At 44.1% G+C, this 21512-nt stretch overlaps 1 protein-coding gene across 2 annotated transcripts in view; it reads left to right on the top strand.

Annotated features, from left to right (window-relative positions):
* The first annotated feature begins 67 nt into the window (after positions 1 to 67).
* The window catches only part of adamts10 (ADAM metallopeptidase with thrombospondin type 1 motif, 10), an 83954-nt gene continuing 62509 nt past the window's right edge, over positions 68 to 21512 (top strand). For both annotated transcript variants that reach the window (XM_083767750.1, XM_083767749.1), the window contains exons 1-6: positions 68 to 332; positions 7613 to 8109; positions 13467 to 13624; positions 13957 to 14166; positions 20697 to 20856; positions 21274 to 21476. In XM_083767750.1, coding sequence (XP_083623876.1) covers positions 8016 to 8109; positions 13467 to 13624; positions 13957 to 14166; positions 20697 to 20856; positions 21274 to 21476 — 825 coding nt within the window. In that variant the 5' untranslated portion in view covers positions 68 to 332; positions 7613 to 8015. The remainder of the gene's footprint in view (positions 333 to 7612; positions 8110 to 13466; positions 13625 to 13956; positions 14167 to 20696; positions 20857 to 21273; positions 21477 to 21512) is intronic.

Below are 21512 nucleotides of genomic sequence, written 5' to 3' on the forward strand. Positions count from 1 at the left end.
CGCGGCTGCGTCAGCGCAGCGCGCAGGCACTCAAAAAAAGTGCAACAGTGGCCGCAGATCTCCGCAGCCAACCAGTGACATCGTGGAGTTGGAGGGGAGAAGATCTAGTCCGGCAAAGTCCGCTGCTCAGACTGTGTGCACACACACAGGCTACACACACACACACACACACACACACACACTGTCTTCCTCCCTGGATTTCGCTCAGTCTGGGCTATTTCTGACGAGAGGCAACTGACACGTCTATAGAGGACGAGAGCGCAAGAGAGGAGACGAGCAGACATCGTCAACTTTGCAAAGGGAAACCTAACGGATCTCGCTACACAGGGAAGGTGAGTTCAATCAAGCTATATAGATACGTCTTGTTGTAAATTTGTATTAGGCTATTATTATTATTATTATTATTATTATTATTTGGAAGAAATTATAGCCTACTAGTACTTAGCATTACCATAGCATGCAATACAAAAAGCAGTGTGTGATTCCTGAAAGTTGTCAGATTTTCTAGTAGTTTCTTGCAGTTGTAAATTGTAACTAACTCGTCTTAAGTAATGACACCATGTTTAAAATGACTCTGTAGTGACATTGTAGTTACAGAAAGCATGATTAGTAGCCTACCGGGCCAAGTCTCTGCAACTAGGAATCCCTCTGAAGGGAATTCAATGATGTGGTCGATGGCAGGCAAACAGGTTAAGTATGGAGATGGGTGGCATTGTGCCCATGGCCGATGGGGGGAGCAACTAAACAACCACGGATGACAGGAAACTTAAAGTTAGCAGGTTCCCTGCAAGTTTAATACCGTGATTTTTTTAAATTGGGATTTATATCCTATATGTTAAGTTAGCTGTTAATGTGCTCACTGTGCAACGGAACCTCTTGCAAACAATTCAAAAGACCACGATAGCAGCATCATAGACACAGATGTGTTGGGTGAAATAAGCAGTGGTGTCATGCTCGTAGAACGCAGTACCACGCCGTGGTACCAGTAATTTTAAAGTAGTAGCCTAGTGCCTATAGATTCAGACGACCCCCACCACAATTGCTGCTTATCTTATGTAACACCTTTAATTTGCAACACCCCCCCCCCCCCACCCCAAAAAAAAGAAAAAAGTTTAAACCCTCGACTTAGTGATAATTTGTTATGATATAGTATTTAGGCTATTTATTTATTTATTGTATGTAACCATCTAATAAATTAAATTGATAATTACTACCCATTACTGGAAATCAACATAAAGTAAAACACAAAAGTAAAAATAAAACAAAGAATATATATATATATATATAGGTTTCATTCTGAAGAATGATAAATCAACTGGAGTTCTGTATTTGCACAAATAGCCTACCATTGGTTTGGTCTTGAGACTCTGACTTACCACTAAGTGTCCAACCCAATGACCCCCTGGTGTTATATCTTTATTTTGGTACTAGTGCAGCAGTCAGAACTGTACTGGTATGTGACCCAAGCTGGGTCAATCAATCAATCAATCAAGCAATCAATCAATCAATCAATTAGTCATTACACCATGGTAAAACAGAATCCATTCATTTTGGGTCCAAAGACTCCAAACATATAGTACTCTTACCTATTTGGGCTGTATTCTTGACAACAAATTGACAGGTAAAAGAATTGCATGAAAAGTGATCAAGAAACGCAATCAAAGACCGATCGAGATTGATGTTGGCATAATTTCTTTTTTTTTGTCAACAAAAGTGTTCTCAAGAATGTAGTTGGAGCCCTCATTCATTAAATGCCATTTTGATTGTGCTTGCACTAAGCTGCAGACCTCCCAAAACAAACTGATGCGACTACTTCTCAGCCTACGACCTGCCTAATTCCAACACACTTTGTTAGTTTGGGATATAGCTCAGCATAGAAGACAGGGTTCAGCAAATATCAATGGGATTGGTATTTAACATAGTCAATCCCTCAATACCCATGCCTGTCTAACTACTTCTCCAAAGTGAGTGATACCCTCAACACTATAGGGAGCAACCATCTGGCATCTGCTACCACCCAAATTTAGAACAAACATGGGAAAATTCTCATTCTACTACTCTGCCCCCAAAATGTGGAATGCTATGTTGATTAATTGAATCCATAGGACCACAATGTAAATAAGTCCACAGACCACAGGACGGTCTTAGCGTACCACATGCCGGTTACATTTCTGACTAATATAGTGTTCAATCAATCAAAAAAATCAATACATGTATAAATAAATCAAATAATTTCTGTTTTTCACAGGTCAGAGATTCATCCATAGACTGAAACTTTAAATCCCACCCAATACATTATATGATTAGTATGAACTGGAGTATGAATTTACATTAAAATAGACTTGAAGCTGTGACTCGTAGAATATGACACCGGTAGAACAGTAGCTTACACAGCAATCTGTACACTGTGCTCAAAATTGCTGACTGATTCACTTCAAGACAAGTCACTGCTCTCAAAAAATATTGTTGCAGCCTAGAGAGGCTCATTTTCAGAGTCAGGGGAGCGCATCCTTGGCTATTCGACAGACTTGGCTTGTTTATGTTCCCACTTTTCATCTGCCCACTGTTTATTTGGTGAAATTGAGAGAGGAATGCTTGCCCCTCTCTCTTGACCGGAGAGAGTGAGAGAGAGAAGGGTTTTTTAGACTTAGAAAGTATACCCTCACTCATTTGACTCATGAGACAGAGGGCAAGAGACACAGAATAGAAAAAGATGGAGAGTAGTAGATAGACTTACAGAGAGGGAGACGGATGGACACAGACATAGTTTAGATAGATATTTCACACTTTTCTACTATTTTATCATCTCATGTGTTTGGCCTTTGTGTGGGCATCTGTGTGAGTCCTCCACGCTTTTCCGCAAGGCAGGTCAGAGGGAGTGAATGAAGCACTTTAGACTAGAGATAACAGTAATATCCAGGTTACAGGTTGTGAGCTGATTTCACAGCCTCGTACATTTTCTTGGAAGGTTCTTTGCAGTGTGTCGCCAGAGGATCATGGAAGTTTAAAATTCAATCTGAAACCTGAATCATAAACCATTTTCTGATCAAAGAGGAGAGCATGTTGGTCTGTGTGTGTGTGTGTGTGTGTGTGTGTGTGTGTGTGTGTGTGTGTGTGTGTGTGTGTGTGTGTGTGTGTGTGTGTGTGTGTGTGTGTGTGTGTGTGTGTGTGTGTGTGCGTGTGCGCGTGCGTGCGTGCGTGCGTGCGTGTGTGCGTGAGAGAGAGAGAGAGAGAGAGAGAGAGAGAGAGAGAGAGAGAACGAGAGAGAGAGGAGAAGAGAGAAGCAGAGGGACATGTGAGAGCTAGAGTCTGTATGGTGTTAGAATCTCAGCGAGGGACACTTAGCATCTGTTCACCCAGCTCAGACATTACATTGAGCCGGTCATATGGCTTTGATTAGTGTGTTAGTTTTCTGCTAGCTAGACTCTCCCTGGTAACAGCTAAAGACAAGAACAGTGCAGATAAGCTAGTCTGCAAAAGAAGAGAACAACTACAACACAACTCACACAGCCCCCATACAAGCACTTGTCACCAGTACATGATACAGTACTGAGTAAAGGGTGTGCTTCTGGGGCCAGAGAACTTTGGACCACCCTAAAATTCCCGCCTACTGAGCCCTCCAACTTCTCTCTCTCTTTTTCTCTTCCTCTGTTAACAGCCACTGCTGTCGTCCCCTCTGTCTTTTTGCATTGAGAGATCGTGTTGCCCGTCTGGTGCTCTCTCTGCTTGCTCACTTGGCCGTGCGAGTAGTCCTCAACTATACATGTCTGTGGCTATCAGAGGTACTCATCCAACCAAAACACCAGTCACATCACACATTGAACAAGCCTGAAGGACGGGCTAAATTACAGACGTTATTCTTTTATTTAGGAGGAGTTATGGAGCCCAGAGGAGAGATTTTGTGCAACACGGCATGGAAGAAGTACAAGACAATCACTCCTGAAGGCGAGCTCTTAATTCGACTATATATTATTGCGCTTATAATCAGGCAATAATTTACTAAGAAAGCTGTGCTGCAGCATAGGAGGGGATATCCACAAATCCTTTTGAGCCGCCTTGTTTGAAAAGCAGCCAGGACAATTGTAGGGGGTCCAATCATGTGGGTTTTGTTTAACTAAACAAGATGAGAGCACATCGTAATGAAAAGCATTTGATATCAAGCTGCAAGTTTAATAACCCCACAATAAATTGCGACTCGAGCAAAAGTAATGAAAATAGAAGAGAGTTTGGCTGCGCAGGAAATGACTGGAAGCAGGCCTGAGGGTGAGCGAGAGAGGGGTTGAGGCAGAGAGAGGGAGAGACGGAGGAGGGAGGGCAAGAGGTTTACAGTTGCTCCAGATTTTTAGGAAGGCTACAGTACAAAGACCCCTCAGTGTTTGAGCTGCTTCTTCCAGTACTGCACACTCCCAGTGTCGCTGTGGAACACAGGGAAATGAGACCATTGCACAGTCAAATCCTCAGTGTTCATTTAACTCAGAGTTAACCCATTTTACACACACACACACACACACACACACACGCACACACACACACACACACGCACGCACGCACACACGCACACACACACGATGATCTTAGAGGTCGTATGACATATGTCATTTTGCTGTCTGGCTAATGCTACTGTGGGTCATGATGAGATGATGATCTTACACAGAAGTGACAACAAGTGGAGTTACACCAAAAGGCTGTTTCAAAGCACAGAACAGAAGATGTGTGTTTTCTCCGATGCATCCATTTCAATGCATCTCTCTCTCACATGCACGCACACACGTGCATGCACACACATAGTAACTCCTCCACTCTCTGTCAGTGTTAACATTTTAGAATGGCTCTCCCAGCTGGCCCAAACACCAAACATTTTGCTGTCTCTCTCTCTTTTGTTCCCCTGGGGTTTTGCACTGGTTTTTTTTTACCTCCTTTTTTCTTTTCAGTAGGCAACTTGTTCCCCTGCTCTCGTCACCAAAAGGTTTCCCATCTGCTTCCGATTACCTATGGCTGCAGTTGGTTAGCCGCCAGCCATCTGGGCCAGTGTGGCGTCTCTCCTCGCTCTTCACTCCCCAGACAGCACTGAAGGAGAGATGAAGGGAGAAAGAGGGATAGATGTGTGTGTGTGTGTGTGTGTGTGTGTGTGTGTGTGTGTGTGTGTGTGTGTGTGTGTGTGTGTGTGTGTGTGTGTGTGTGTGTGTGTGTGTGTGTGTGTGTGTGTGTGTGTGTGTGTGTGTGTGTGTGTGTGTGTGTGTAGGGGGGGGCGTTAGAATGAGAGGGCAGACTTGCTGGGTGTGAGGGTATCAAAGGTTTAGATAGCTGACTCTGCAGTCCGTAGCTAGCCAGGAAACTGAAGGAAGCAACAAAACAAAATCATCTTGCATCTCAGTAGTTTTAATGTGCATCTCAGTAGTGGTAATCATGCTGCATTTATCTTAAAGGGATATTTCATCTACTCAGTCTTTAACACCCCAGACAGCTTTTAAGTTGCTCGATTTAGCATTTGGATATTTTATATTCATTTTAGCTGCCCCGCCCCCTTCCTATACAAACCCATTGTAACTTCTAACTCCTTTTAATCATGATAGATTCGAAACACCCATCCTTTTTTCTGATCCTTCTAATACGTGAGGGGGCCGTGGTCTTTCATTTACTGTTTTCATTTATCTTTAAATATTGTTTTTGGAAAAGAATGAGGAGAAGGACTACTCTGCTGCGTGACGGAGGAGACTAAAACATCAAAAACATTATTTAAAGATAAATGAAAACAGTAAATGAAAAACCCCCTGACGTATTAGAAGGACAATAACAGTCACCAGAAAAAAGGACAGGTGTTTTCGATTAATCTATCAGGATTAAAATGGAATTAGAAGTTACAATGGGTTTGTATAGGAAGGGGCGGGGCAGCTTAATATCAGATATAAAATATCAAAATACTGAATCAAGCAACTTAAAAACTGCGGTCAGCCAGCCAGCCAGCCAGCCAACCAGCCAGCCAGCCAGCCAGCCAGTCATCAGTCCCCAATACCCTCTGACAGAGCACGTACCTCAAGCCCCCTTTGGGTTTTAAGCGCAGCTTTTTACAAGATCAATGGCATCCTTTCTGCTTCAAGTCTTTTCCGGTGGACATAAAATAAAAAAGAGAGCAGGGCCCCCTAGTTGGGACCTGCCTAGTTCTCCTGCATGGCTCTCAGTGTGTGTAGGCAGGGGGTTTGTCCCCGACAGAAGCCATGATTGATTAGCAGCATGAAAAGCATGGATGGATTCATTGGCCATTGACTCCAGACCAGAGACATTTATCTTGTCAGAGGACAACCACTTGGGTCAGGGGGGGTCTCATGCTCTCTGTCTCACTGTTGGGTCAGGGGGGGTCTCATGCTCTCTGTCTCACTGTTGGGTCAGGGGGGGGTCTCATGCTCTCTGTCTCACTGTTGGGTCAGGGGGGTCTCCTCTCTGTCTCACTGTTGGGTCAGGGGGGTCTCATGCTCTCTGTCTCACTGTTGGGTCAGGGGGGGGTCTCATGCTCTCTGTCTCACTGTTGGGTCAGGGGGGGTCTCATGCTCTCTGTCTCACTGTTGGGTCAGGGGGGGTCTCATGCTCTCTGTCTCACTGTTGGGTCAGGGGGGTCTCATGCTCTCTGTCTCACTGTTGGGTCAGGGGGGGTCTCATGCTCTCTGTCTCACTGTTGGGTCAGGGGGGGTCTCATGCTCTCTGTCTCACTGTTGGGTCAGGGGGGGTCTCATGCTCTCTGTCTCACTGTTGGGTCAGGGGGGGGTCTCATGCTCTCTGTCTCACTGTTGGGTCAGGGGGGGGTCTCATGCTCTCTGTCTCACTGTTGGGTCAGGGGGGGTCTCATGCTCTCTGTCTCACTGTTGGGTCAGGGGGGTCTCATGCTCTCTGTCTCACTGTTGGGTCAGGGGGGGGTCTCATGCTCTCTGTCTCACTGTTGGGTCAGGGGGGGTCTCATGCTCTCTGTCTCACTGTTGGGTCAGGGGGGGTCTCATGCTCTCTGTCTCACTGTTGGGTCAGGGGGGTCTCATGCTCTCTGTCTCACTGTTGGGTCAGGGGGGGTCTCATGCTCTCTGTCTCACTGTTGGGTCAGGGGGGGTCTCATGCTCTCTGTCTCACTGTTGGGTCAGGGGGGGTCTCATGCTCTCTGTCTCACTGTTGGGTCAGGGGGGGGTCTCATGCTCTCTGTCTCACTGTTGGGTCAGGGGGGGTCTCATGCTCTCTGTCTCACTGTTGGGTCAGGGGGGGTCTCATGCTCTCTGTCTCACTGTTGGGTCAGGGGGGGTCTCATGCTCTCTGTCTCACTGTTGGGTCAGGGGGGGGTCTCATGCTCTCTGTCTCACTGTTGGGTCAGGGGGGTCTCATGCTCTCTGTCTCACTGTTGGGTCAGGGGGGTCTCATGCTCTCTGTCTCACTGTTGGGTCAGGGGGGGGTCTCATGCTCTCTGTCTCACTGTTGGGTCAGGGGGGGTCTCATGCTCTCTGTCTCACTGTTGGGTCAGGGGGGTCTCATGCTCTCTGTCTCACTGTTTCACTGCACACTACATTTATCACTCTCTCTCCTTCATTACCTCTTTTTTTTTTCTTTTCTCTTTGTTCTTTCTGTTTCTCTTCTACAGGGCCACAGAGATGAGATCTCCCCCGCAGTGCTGAAACATATAGAGGCTACCCCCGTCTTCCCTCATCAGGACTTTGGCGGGACTCTCCAATCAGACTACAAGTATATACTACTAACTGGCTCATACTCTAACACAAGCTGTAGTGTCATTCTCTACAACCCCAGAGTGACGGTGCTTGTGTGTGTGACAGTGAATGAGCGAAATATAGATGCTAAGAGTGAGAGAGACACGGACAGAGGCAGATCAAGAGCAGAGCACCCTGTTCCTTCCAGTTGCAGCGATGAGTGCTGTGCTGTCTCACTGGTAGGCGAGGGGGCGTCCCACAGGGCTGGAGAAATGTTGGCACAGAGGCCCGGGGACCACTGCGCTGAATCTTGTTACTATAGCAACTACTGTAGTAACCATGGAAACGCTATGGAGGACCCTGGCCTGCACAGTCGTCATCGCCACGGTTGCCGCCAAGGTCACAGATGGTCACAGAGCTGAGGAGTCACAAGGTGAGAGGAGGCTCTGCTCCGTAGATGTTTTGAGACCCTTGGACACAGTTTGAAATGATATTGTACCCGTTGTACCCGTCTGTCTGTGTCCCTTTTGTGCCCATATATGGACATGTGTGTTTCTGTCTGTGTCCCTTTTATGCCCATATACTGTATGGAGGTCTCTGTATCTGTCATTTACTTTTTATGTCCATATATGGAGATCCCTGATATCAGTATATGCCCATATATTGGAATGCCCATATATGGGCATATTGGTTTGGTGGTTCTGGACAACTGGATATCCGAATTACTCAACGTCGGGAACCACACCACACTCCCTCGAGTTTGAAGTCCATCAGTCCCATATATACACATTGGTATTGGTGAGCATATATACAGTACATTTGATAAATCTATTCAAATGTGCAGTGTACAAAGTGCTTTAACAAAATGCAGACATGCCTGTGCCGAAAATAGGCGATCTACAAGTTCACCACAAGTGCACTACAAGTCTGTACACTTTGAGAGCTTTGTGAGGCTATTATCAGCGGGTGACACCATCCTATGATGGAGCATAAATCAGGCTTTAGCTACATTGGATTTGGTTACACACCACAACGTCGCAGCTCACTGTCCTGCTCTCTTGACCTTTCTTTCTGTTTGACTGTCTGAGCCACACTCCAGCCCGCCATGTCTCGTCTGCTGAACTTGAACCCTGCTGTCACAAATCACACTCTGTGCCTGAGACACGCGCCCGCCTGCCCGCCCACCATGCTCTTCTCCCCGTCTCTCTCTCCACACACACGCACACGCACGCACACCATAGCTGGACAGGCAGAAACCCCTAAAGGTACAGACATAAATACACAGAGTGTCCAAGACTTGTCATCCAGAACAGGGCTGTGATTGTGTATTTCCTAAACTTAACCTCTGACCCCTTCTAGTCATCTGTTTCCAATAGTCTGCTACAGTGCTTCCTTTAAACCCCACCACAGGGCCTTCCCATCAGGCTCACAGATCCCCTACAGACAGAGGGCCGCATTTACACAGGTATACAACCAGTGATAGACAACCTTTTGACAGTACAGGTCTGATCTCACTGCACAGTAAGATCCTCATTGTTAATCTAACTCTGAGCATGCACATAGTACAGTTCCAAATGGTTCTAGTGTGTGTGTGTGTGTGTGTGTGTGTGTGTGTGTGTGTGTGTGTGTGTGTGTGTGTGTGTGTGTGTGTGTGTGTGTGTGTGTGTGTGTGTGTGTGTGTGTGTGTGTGCGTGCGTGCGTGCGTGCGTGCGTGCGTGCGTGCGTGCAACAGTTCAATATGACCGTGTTTGGGCTGTTCTGTTCATAGGCTTAGTATTGCATTGAATGGCCAGTCGCACTGAATAGATGCAACAAAATCTGTTTGGTAACTAGATGTGAGTGCAATGTTCAATGTGCTATCAAATAGCAATTGGCTGACTGCACAAGTAAAGAACTGAGCCTGTGTCAAGTTGGACCAAGTTTTCTGCTGTCTTTGTCTCTCTCCCCCCCCCCCCCCTCTCTCTACTCTAAAGTTGACTACTATCCAAGCCCGTTATCTAGCCACAAATGGTAACCCCTTTAAGTCATTTTAGATTAAAAGACTCAAAAACAGCAAATGAATTGGAAAATTGCTAAGGGCATGAAATCCCTCTTGAGTGTTTGCTGGTCCACTTCATGTCCAGCTGTGAGCAGTATATTTGGCTAATGTCTGCATGTTTATTTAAAAAGAGCGAGAGGACAAATATGCAGACATGCCGTAGTTGGAAGTTTGTTCTTTTTTTTCTCTCTCTCTTTTGCTCTCCTTATTGCTCTGCTTTGAAATAACACAATAATGAGGTAAGCCATCAAGGCCATGGCATTAAGTCATTTACTTTTACAGTATGTGTGTTGTTGCATTGGACTGAGGACTGAGTGCAATGTATAAATATATCCTTTCCCCAGACTCTATGCTCAGCTGCAGCGCCGTCTCATAACTCAGGAAGTCAATTGTCCTGGTCATGATGGACAGACAGACAATCAGTCTTTCCTTGTCCCTGTAATGACAGGCTTGCTGGCAGGCACACATGCCTCTGTGGAGACTTATGAGCAGGGGGAACTGCTGACAGGGCCCTATGGCGCTGCATGCAGGCAGTCCTTTAACAGAGATGGACATAGTATATTGGACTGGGAGCCAGCTATGGATGAGAGCTCTGCATCTGCATGCTCAGCTGGCCCATTCAGCCCCTCTGCCTTCACTGTTCCTCTGAGCTGCCCAGACTGAAGGCAGCTGTGGCACATCTGGGGGGGGGGGGGGGGGGGGGGGGGGGAGGGAAGAGTATGGAGGGAAACAGCCCTTTTAAGAAAGAAGCAGTGAAAAAGGCCACTGTTTTAATTTCACACTCTTAAAAAAGGACCTAATTAAAGGTTCCTGTGTTCTAAAACACTAAAATAAATGGAACCTCGGGTAATGCTTAATGATGGTTATTTTCTAAAAGGTGAGCCTTGCTCTCTCTGCACCCCCTCACTCTTCACATAGCAAATCATAATGATTGATAAATTATTCCTCCTCTCTCTTGGTCATTAGTTCAGAAGAAGTAGAGCTGTGCCATGTAGAGGTGGGTCTGAGATGGAAGCTGGGAGGCACAGTTTTCCATCCATTGTATTTCCACTGTTTTTACTTGGTGATAACAGAAGCCCAGGGTGAAGCCCTAAAAGATGGGTGGGTACTCACCCAGCCCTGGGTGGCATGCATGGGATCATATTAATCTGTACGGGCCAGGGGCTACTGTATTGTACTGTACTCTACTGTATGTGACCTTGTCAGTCAGACTGTTAAATGTATCCACTGTTTTCCACCGTTCTATGTTTGCTTTGAAGTCTGTTCAACTTGGAATGCTGACTCAGCGGTCTAGTGGAGTTCATATATTCGTCTCTGCAATCTTTTCTAGGTGTGTGAGCCATCGGCAAGCGAGGGCTGGGTGTTTTACTTGTGCACCCGCAACATTGTTTAGCAGTCAGGGCATGACACAATCGTGAACAATGATATGGAATAGGCCTACATTACCCTCTCATGTCTGTAGTACCCTGATGGAAAGCATGCTGAATAAATTCACTTATGTGCTCTACACGGCACTCAATTTGTAATTGTTCCTTGTAGTGAGTTCAATCAGAAAAGTGCTTTTATTTGATACCAGTAACAAAATGTAGTCAGTAGTCTTTGCCAGTTATCCATAGGTTTATGGTTTCCAACAGTGAAGGTGGAGCATAATCAGCATTCATTGCTGTCGGGAGGAAACTCAAACCACCTAACTCCATTTTGAAGTTTTTGATTGTTTTTGCATAAATCAGTACTATTGAATACACTTTTTGTTATTTTGAAAATATTGAACCAATGGAAAGTAGTAAAAAACACTTTGGAGTGACAAAACATCTTAACTCCACTGGACCCTCAAACTGTCTGCTAAAGCAACTAACACCACCTTTCCCCCTCTCATGCATGTAATTGACAATATATAAAGTCACAACACCAACTTTGATGAGGCAGTATTGCTTTGTTTTCAAAATATAAGGTTTTCTTAATTTCTTGAAAAATGCATATTTTTCATTTCCTGAAAAATGAACATTTTGGAGTTAGGTGGTTTCTTCCCGAGGCAGAGATATATAATAAAAGTGTGTGTTTAATTCATGGTGGGTATAGACAAATCCATGGAGGGGTGCTCTGGGTGAGCTTAATGGTACATAGATAGCTGAGGTGTACCATTAAAGGACCACTTCACCACTTTTCAACCTATCTTCATATAATAGGTCCTTACTAATAATCATGAAAGAATTGTGAATTATCTTCTACTCCGTCTGTGTCTCATAGGAGGGCTGTGGGCAGTTCGGAAAGTTGCAATGCGAAAATGGAAGCCATCGTTCTCACGATAATGAAAATCTAAACATTTTTGTAAAAAAAATCTTGTTTAAAAAAAAATCTGCCTAATGATGATGTCACTGGAAGACGGTTTCTAAACTGCCCACAGCCCTCCTATGAGACACAGACCGAGTAGGAAAAAATCGTGCCATTTTTTCATGATTATTAGTGAGGACCTATTATATGAAGATAGGTTAAAAAGTGGTGAAGTGGTCCTTTAAGTAAGCTCACCTCAGTATTGATTGCCTACACCCGGCCTACAGGGCAAGGCTCTGTGGATTCGTCTAAGGGGCCAGGCCAGAATTGAGGCATATGGGGCAGGGAGGTCGCAGTTGGTGGGGTGTAGCTCAGAGTGAAGAGGAAGGGATGAGAGCAAGGAGGAAGGGAGGTGAAAAAAGGAGGAAGGGATGGATGGAGGTTGGGAGGGATGGAGGGAGGGAGGCCTTATGAAAGCAGTCAGTGGTGAAGCTCACTGGCTGTGCCAGGCAGCCACACTCATTAGTCTACTAGGCTTATCAGGTTGCCCTGTCTGGCTGCATTACATCTAAGCTGCAGGCAGGATAAATTAGAGTAATGGATTACACATCATTTTGGTAACTATTTTAGACATATATTTAGTTTTCATGTATTCGTTATATTATGGCTCATCTCACAATGTATAGCTTTTGGGGCGGAATAGTGTGAATTGTGTTTTTGTGTGTGGGGTCTCATTAACTACTTATAAGTGGTGAAGGTGTACTTTATCCATCTGTCTCTCTGCAGGAGATCTTCTCCTACCTCAAACGTTAGCACATTTTATTACAATACCACACTTTATGTGCTTCAAATTGTGGAGGCTGGTTGAAAATGTCTTAGTGGGAAATAAACTCTGGTCCGGTCGCATAAAAGTAATGTAGAAGAATTTTCCTGGAGGATGTGAGAGATAGGTCTAGGAGAGAGGGGGGTTTGTAATGGTACTTAATGTTTATTTAAGCCAGACTTAGCTGTATACAGAGCAGTTCCCTGGTGCAGAGCTCTCCAAAGCTGTGGAAGGGAACTTTAATCTCTAGCTGTTTACCCTGTGTGGGGAGGGGCTGCTTGTCCTCTAAACAAGGCTAAAGGTTCAGTGAAAACTTCACTCATTTACCGGTGACCTTTCCCTGTTAGTTAGCTGTAGATGGCTGTTTGGAGCTCCGTGTATTTGGACAATAAATCTCCACCAGGACCTGGCGCAGTCTGGGAGAGACAGGAAGTATACAGTTTCAGTGAAACCATGGCAACGGCCCTTTGGCCTCATGGAAAAGGGCTGAAAAGTCCTCAAGATACTCCCATTCAGTGAATTATTTTCATTACACACTGTAATTAGCACTCAAATGTTTACCTTATGTGCGATCAAAGTAAAAACCTCTAAGTTGTGAGATATATATGTATATATATATATATTCTGTGATTTTTATCTCAAAACTTCTTCTCTCTAGCTGTGTTCCTGTCCAGCCTAGACCAGTATGAGATTGCCATCCCAGTGCAGGTGGGACCTGAGGGCCAAACCCTGGACATAGACAGTCCCAGACGCCTCTCTCAACACCAGCCCCATCGACGGATGCGCCGTAGCACAGAGGACAAGCCAGCAGACACTGTAATGAATTGAACTTCAAAATCAATTGATAACTTTCGTGTAAAGTTGATTCCAGCTTTTTTTTTTTTTGTACGTGACTCATAATGTGCCATATAGTGTCATCGTAAACCAGTGTCATACATATTCTGAAAACCTAGAGGCTGACACTCAGAAATCGGCTATTATGATCAAACTAAGAACATTATGATAGTGTGTAAAACAGAAATTCCAAAATTTGCCAGAGACAAGGCCTAGTCTTTGCCACAGACATATTTGTCCATGTATGGACATATTAATGACCTGAGTGTATAGGGCATTATAAAAAAAAACTCTCTTCCAAACAAATCCCTCAGCTCTTTTACCAGCTGTCAACGCCACGCACCAGCTTCCTGCTGAACCTGACGCTGCAGGGGGGACTGCTGTCCAGGCAGTTCCGGGTTGAGTACTGGAGGAGGGGTCGTCTGGCTTGGAGTCATCCCTACTCCCCCTACTGCCACTACGTGGGACACCTCCAGGACCAGCCACACTCCAGCCGGGTGGCTCTCAGCAACTGTAATGGCCTGGTAAGATTTAATAAAACCTCACCTCTACTGATAGTTCTGTGCAGCGTGTAAGAGGTCTCTAGATGGAATCCAGAGATAGAAATGCCATTAAATCGGGGGTCCGTAGCATTAATGCGTGTGAAACTGGGGGTCCATGGAATTAATATGTTTCGGAATCACTGCTAGAGCCGTAAAAATCCTCCCTTATGGGGGTCACTGGTATATGTTTTCACATGGGGGGTCCGTGGCCTAATAAATGTTGATTTGGGGGTCCTTGACACGAAAAAGTTTGGGAACCACTGCCCTAGGTTCTAGGGCATATATTGACTTCCAGAACAACAGTGACTATGTTACAGTAATACTCTAAGTTTGAAGACAAAAATGTTGGAGTCTAATAGTAGCTACAAAACAAATTACCCAGAAGCAGTTCCAATCTATAGCCTACTTGTGTGCAACACACAAGTGTTGCATGCAACATGCAAGTAGGGACTCGACAGAGTGCAGTTCTAGTTTAAAATGTATTTGTGTGTGCTCGTAGTCCAGACAAGTGACGTTTGTGCCCGGACAAGTGAATGAAAAATGTACTTGTCCAAAGGACAAGTGCCTCAAAATGACAAGCCCTGACGAGACTTACCGTATGTCTTGTCTGGGTTTAACTCTTAGAGTATATACTGTATGAATAGAGACGGCACCCGGAGGAAACCCTGAGGCGAAATGGACATAGTGGCCGAATTTGTCATTGCAGCTCGAGCCAGCGCTGGTCCGTTGACTATTGAGCAACTTAATGCAAGTGGATGGAAGGAGGAATCCGGTGCCGTCTCTATTAATATATACTCTAAGGTTTAACTGGAGAAGGAAAGCAGATCTACAAACTCACAAAGTGTCGTGGTGCGACAAGTTGTGATCGGCTATGTTCGATGCAGTGGCTCAGGGGTAGAGTGGCCGGATGGGAACCTTGCGGTTCCCGGTTCGAACCCGGGCTCCCCCAGAGTTAGTGTCGAAGTGTCCTTGAGCAAGACTCTGAACCCCTATTTGCTCCTGATGTGCAGGTTGGTGCCTTGCATGGAGTCCTCCGGCATCGGTGTGTGAATGGGTAAAAGTAATACACAATCTCTGCACCTTGGATAAAGGCGCTATATAAATGCACCATTTACCATTTATGTTCACTAGTTTGGTTCCTGGAAGGAATATTGGAGAGGTCACCATTTAACCAACTCGCCCCGGGTGTACTGCGGTCGGCGTGAAGTCTGCGGAAAAAGATTTGTGGTGACCTCTCCGGTTACCCTGGGGACTGACTGGGGAGACATACAATTTGTCAATTTCTCGGGCTAAAACGTTTGGGAACCATTCTACTCTAGAGATAATGATGCAGTAACGTGAAAATTTCCTCGAAAGCAACACAGACATTTCGGCAGCTGTGTGTGTGTGTGTGTGTGTGTGTGTGTGTGTGTGTTGGGGATGGGGCATCTAAAATGTTTGGGTTCAAATGACAGTACTGTAGAACAGAAGGAAAGCATGAGGCACATGCACTGGCACATGGAATTGTCCCGGAGTGCTGGTCAGCTCACTGAGCTGTTAACATCCACAATTTAGCTTTAATCTCAACCCAAACACACCAGGAAGTTTCCATTACAGCAACATGATATGCAGCAAACAGCTGGAGAACACTCTGTTCCTACTCTTAATACCTTAGCTCAAAACGTAGGAATAGAAACACAGGCAGACATTCACATTCATAGCAACTGTGTGCTTCCGTGTCAAACAAAGAGGTGTAATCAACTAATTTGTTCCATACAAAATCGTTCTTTAGGTCATGGACTGAATGGTGTTTATAGCAATAAGCTTCTACATGTCTCCCCGCAAAATAGGTTGCTGTGAATATGACGTACATTAAGGCGCTTATGACGTATCTTCTGCTATATGGCAATGGCTGATTTCCTCTACCAAGGTGGCCCTCAAAATGGTACCCCATAGATCCCAGATAACAGATTATAGTATCTCAAGGTCAGTGTCACATCTCTTGTTCTACCCATATAACTTCTAGTGCAAGTGTCTTACTCTGAGCATTTTTTGAACAGTTCAACATACAGTTTGAACATACCATTTTTTTCCATTTTCTCTCTCCCCCATCCCTCCCCCCACAGTTATCGTCATCATTTTTTTCCCACTTTAAGACAATATATAAAACAAATTATAATAGAGTACAGACACAAAAAAGAAAGAAAAAAAGTCCAGTCCAAATCAGACCAAGTGTACACAATAGGACACAAACATTTTATTAAACACAGATGACATAACAATATAAAATAGAAAAAGTGCCCCTCGGGGCACAGGTCTCCACCAAGCCAGGTCAGGTTGTGGCCTCCTGGTGGCGCTATAATAGGCCAATGTGAAAAGGGTGCGATTTCTTCATACGCCTTTGATGGCAATTGGATGATTTGAGGCATTTTGTTCCAAAAATGTGTTTTGCAAAAATCAACCTGTTGGTGGCGCTATAACAGGCCAATGTGAAAAGGGTGGAATATATTCCTCAGCATAGTAAGAAAATGTGTGAAAGATTTCACGTAAATTCCATGCTGCGTTCATGATTTGAGGCTTTTATTCAAAACGGGGAAATCTTGCAAACTGTGAAAGCCAATTATAGCCAATTAGGATGGAATATGAAATATCGGACAGATCCGACTTGAGCACATGACCATAGAGATACTGTGTAATGATTTGTGAGATTTTTACAGAATCTGGAGGAGTAATATCAAAAAATGTGTTTTACAAAAGTCGGCCTTCTGATGGCGCTATAAAAGGCAGATGCGGAAAATGCAGGTCAAAGATTTGTCCTTGGCCTCTAGGGAGTGTGTATGCAGATCGGTGCAGTTTTAGGTAAACATTTTTAAAAGCTGCCTCAATAACAACAAATAAATAAATAATAATAATTACAATTATGAGTTGGGTTATTCGAGTTCAAGAGATAGTCACAAGTTATGTTAGTAAAAATGTAGTTGAATCGGAATGTTGTCATACATCACCCCCTATGAATGATATACTCCTTTATAGATAATCATTATGAGAAATCATTATGAGAAAGCAAAAACAAACGCATAGTATTGTCTCAATTAGTCTGTCGAAGTACTCTCAGATTCTGAAAATAGGTAATACATGATTGCCAGCTAGAAAATAACCTTTCTGTTGAACCTCTAATTGTAAACTTTATTTTTTCCAATTTAAAAAACCCCATAATATCCTTAAGCAACATAGCTATAGAACAAGGAGTTGGGGATGCCCATCCCAACAATATTCTACATCAAAATCTGATGGTACCCTAAAAATAGCTGGGGTGACGGCTCCAAACGAACCTCAAATATTTTAGTCCAATGAATAGTGTACCAGCTTGGGGCAAGACCAGAACATGTGTGTGTGATTAGCTGGTGAGAGAGCACACCCATCACATTAATCAATTTCAGGATATATTGTGGCAAGTTTAGATTTGCAGTAATGAAGTCTATGAAAGACTTTGAATTGGCCTAGTCTAGCACATGATGATGTGTTGACTCGATCAATAGCCCCATCCCACCATTCATCAAGAAAGGTTTCACCCAACTCGGTCTCCCACTTATTCCTATTCTTTTGATGTTTAATCTCATAAGATATATGATATGATATAGTACTTTATTGTCAGTTCACACTGAAATTTGTCTTGCGACACAGCAGCCAAGTATGCAGAACACGTATACAAAACACAAAGAACAAGACAATTTACATACATAAAGACATGAGCAATATCCACCGCTTAGATTATCCTGTGGCTACTACATCTCCTGATTAAGCCTCAAGGTCGACTGGTAGACAAAGGACCTCTTTAGTCTGACCTTATTGTATGCTGGTACACCATATCTCCTTCATATCAATTTACTACACTTTTTAAACACTCATGTCATCTCAGCATGCCACAGCAGAAAGCTGGAACTGTTTATTGTCACCAGGGAGATTCACGTTTCGGGGGAGGGGGGGACGCAAGGATTTTATTGTATTCATAGTTGCCGGCTTGCCGCTGTTCTGTTCTTATTCATAATCATACCAAAGTGGCAGCTCCACATTAGCAACTGTAAATACAGCTGAGAATTAGATATGTTCACAGAGCGTTAAGAAGCTGCACACGTAATTACTGGTGGTCAGACCAGCATGAGTAAATTCAGCAGGGAATGGGCTGTGTGCCCAGGGGAGCGTCACTAATTTTATTATGGGATTAGGTGCACTTTGAAAGCTCGAGGCGGTGAGTCAAGGGGAAACACTCGCTCTGACCCCAGAGATTGGGACCAGAAGATCTAAACAGTGGAAGTGTTACTGTATCTCTCTCTGTCTATTTTTGCCTCTCTACAATTGTGTGTATGTGCATTGTGCATGTATTTGTGTGAGAGTGCAGGAGTCACTGAACCCCTTAAAGATCATCTCCCACAGAAGAATTTAAGTGATATATAGAATTTAAGCACTGTGTTTTTTGATGGGACATTCTGAAGACAGAGACTGATACAATAATCATATCACATAAAATTATCAGATTGTAAATTTCTCACTCTCTCGCACGCATCGTCTCCACCAGGCACCAGGCGGAGACAACTCAATCTAACTCAATCTTAAGAGTTTGTGTATGGATTGGTGCCCGGAAATTCATGTGAAGTTGTTGGTAAAACCCCAAAGTAATTGTGTAGTTAATTCATAGGCCTTGTGTTAGCTTTATGAGTTCATTGAATTACCAATTGCCAAATTCTTGGTATGTCTCACTCCCTATAAAGGAGAAGAGGCAGGTAAAGCGCCTCAGTCGAGTCACAGCGGCAGTAGTGGAGAGGAGCGGTCGATTTTAAATGGTGGCCTAGGGCTGAAGGGTTTGGTGATGAGGATTACAATGATAGAAAGAATGAGGTAAGAAGCAATACATTCAGGAAGTGATCAGGACAATTGCTATGTTATGGAAGGAATGAGAGCGAAGGTAAAAATATTGTCAAAGTTTTATTGAGAACAGATTATAAATTGTTGTAGATTAAACTTTAATCTACAACAATTTATAATCTGTTCTCAATAAAACTTTGACAATATTTTTACCTTCGCTCTCAAGAAATGTTTAATTCATATCACAATGTTTAATCATTAAACATTGTGATATTAATTAAAAATTTCTTTATAGAAAACAATGCAGTTGGGAAGTTTGTAGAGAAAATAGTTGGTAGAGTTAAATCAGTGAAGGTAACTAGGAACGGGGTAGTAATTATTTTAAAGATAAGTTTTGCCGGATAGGACAGTTGAGTGTGACAGGTATAGAGAAATTGGGAGTGACATGCAGCAAAGGTCGCCAGGCTCGGGAATCGAACCGTTGACCTGCTGTCAGGCTGCATTAGAGCCTATATGTATGTGTATATGTATGTGCGAGGCCTTCAGGCAGCACCCACTGGTTAGACATTATTGAGTGCAACAATAGTCGTACAAGGCGATGAATATCGATGCATTTCGCCTGGGAGAGAGGGGAGGAAAAAGACAAGGGGGTAAGAGGGTAATAAGTGGTGTATTTTGTAGTTTAGAAGGAGTATGTGAGGCAAAAAGGATGACAAGATAATGAGAAGTGGGGCGGGGGGATACCAAGAAGAAAGGAAGTAAACTTGAATCAATGTGGAAAGAGGAGTGTCATGCAGAGGCTGTGAACAGAGTGGGTGAGAAAAAGGAAACTATGGCAGGACAACATGAAGTGGATGTAAAGGAGCGAAACATCTGTTTGGACAAGAGACAGTTCTTTATAGCCATGGGGATCAATTGTGCAGTAGAAATACAGGAAAAACCTGAGAGGATAAAAATGGTGGTGGACGCAGTAAGGAGATATTCCTCGATATTGAGGATATAAGTGGTGAAGGCCTGGACATTCTGAGGGAAGGGTTTGTGCCATCTCAGACCAGTGGGTCTGGGAATTAACAGAATGGTCTTTATAGTATGAATGAGAGCACTTCAGGGGGACACTGTAGTGTAATAGTTTGCACGGTGAAGAAGATATAAGTTCAGTAGGGGGTGGTCATTTCAGTCATTGGACTGATGCACATGTAACAGCCCTGAGGGAGAGCTACCAGGGCCCCTTTGCCTTGCCTTCATATATATTTTTTTGGAAATGTTATTTTTTGTCAATTTATCATTTGCACTGTAAATAGCTGCACAGCACTGTTGGTGTTTGGAGTTGAATAAAAAAAGCCAAAAGTGCATTCTTGGGCTCTTGTCTACATTTTTGGCTGGCTGGACATTTCTTTATGTGTCTATTAGCGATAACTCAAGCAGTTATGAACAGATTTGCACAAAGCGTGGTAGAGAGGTTGGTCCTGGCCTAAGGAAGAAGTGATACATTTGTCATGCTGATTGGCTGCAAAAGGGCATGGTAGCTATGCACAAAAATGTGCATAGCTTCTAAACAGAATAATATGACATCACAATACTATAAAAAGATGGTAAATGTCTGTGATCTACTGAGCACATTTTCTAGTTTGTATTATTTGTATGCTGATGGCAACGATTCTATTCTGCAGCAGGGGGTAATCGTGGCGGGGGGAGAGGAGTATATTATTGAGCCCCTGGTCTCGCCAGAGAATCAGACCAAGACGGAGAGGGGGGAGGAGCGCCCCCATGTGGTTTACAAGAGGTCATCGCTTCGCCACCAGTACATGGACCAGTCCTGTGGAGTTATAGGTAGGGTGGAGTGATATCCACATATTGGTTTTCTTCTGCACAGTTAAGAGACAGAGGTAGACTGGTGGTATTTCAAAACCCTAAACTGACTGCTGAGGTGCCTTTTGAGCAAGGCACTAAAACCACTGCAGTAGCCAGCAGTCATAGTTACAGTAGGTGTAACTGTCTGTGAAGCTACTGAAAAAGAGGAACTATGGTCGGCCTCATCATATTATTTTTTCTTTTTTTTTCTTCTTGCAATTAAAAACCAAATGCAAAAATTCAATCTGGCTGTATGACTGTTCTTTGTTGTGGATCTCCAAACCATATTTGTACCATTTGTAACCCAGGAGAGCCTTCAAATGTACCAAATTGTACAAATGTGTACATACATACACTCAGGATTTTACAGTATATATGTATATATCTGGTCCTCAGATGAGAAGCCGGGGAAGGGCATGGCATGGTGGCAGCGCACTCTGAAGACGCCGCCCCATCAGGTGCCCCGCGGCCAGCTTCCCCTGAAGCGATCAGTGAGTCGAGAGCGATACGTGGAGACTCTGGTGGTGGCTGACAAGATGATGGTGGGATATCATGGTCGCAGAGACATCGAGCAGTACATCCTGGCGGTCATGAATATTGTAAGTTTCACCACAAAAAGGAAGATACACTGTGCA

The sequence above is a fragment of the Protomyctophum parallelum genome (genome assembly GCF_964188405.1).
Source record: "Protomyctophum parallelum genome assembly, chromosome: 6".
Taxonomy (NCBI): Eukaryota; Metazoa; Chordata; class Actinopteri; order Myctophiformes; family Myctophidae; genus Protomyctophum; species Protomyctophum parallelum.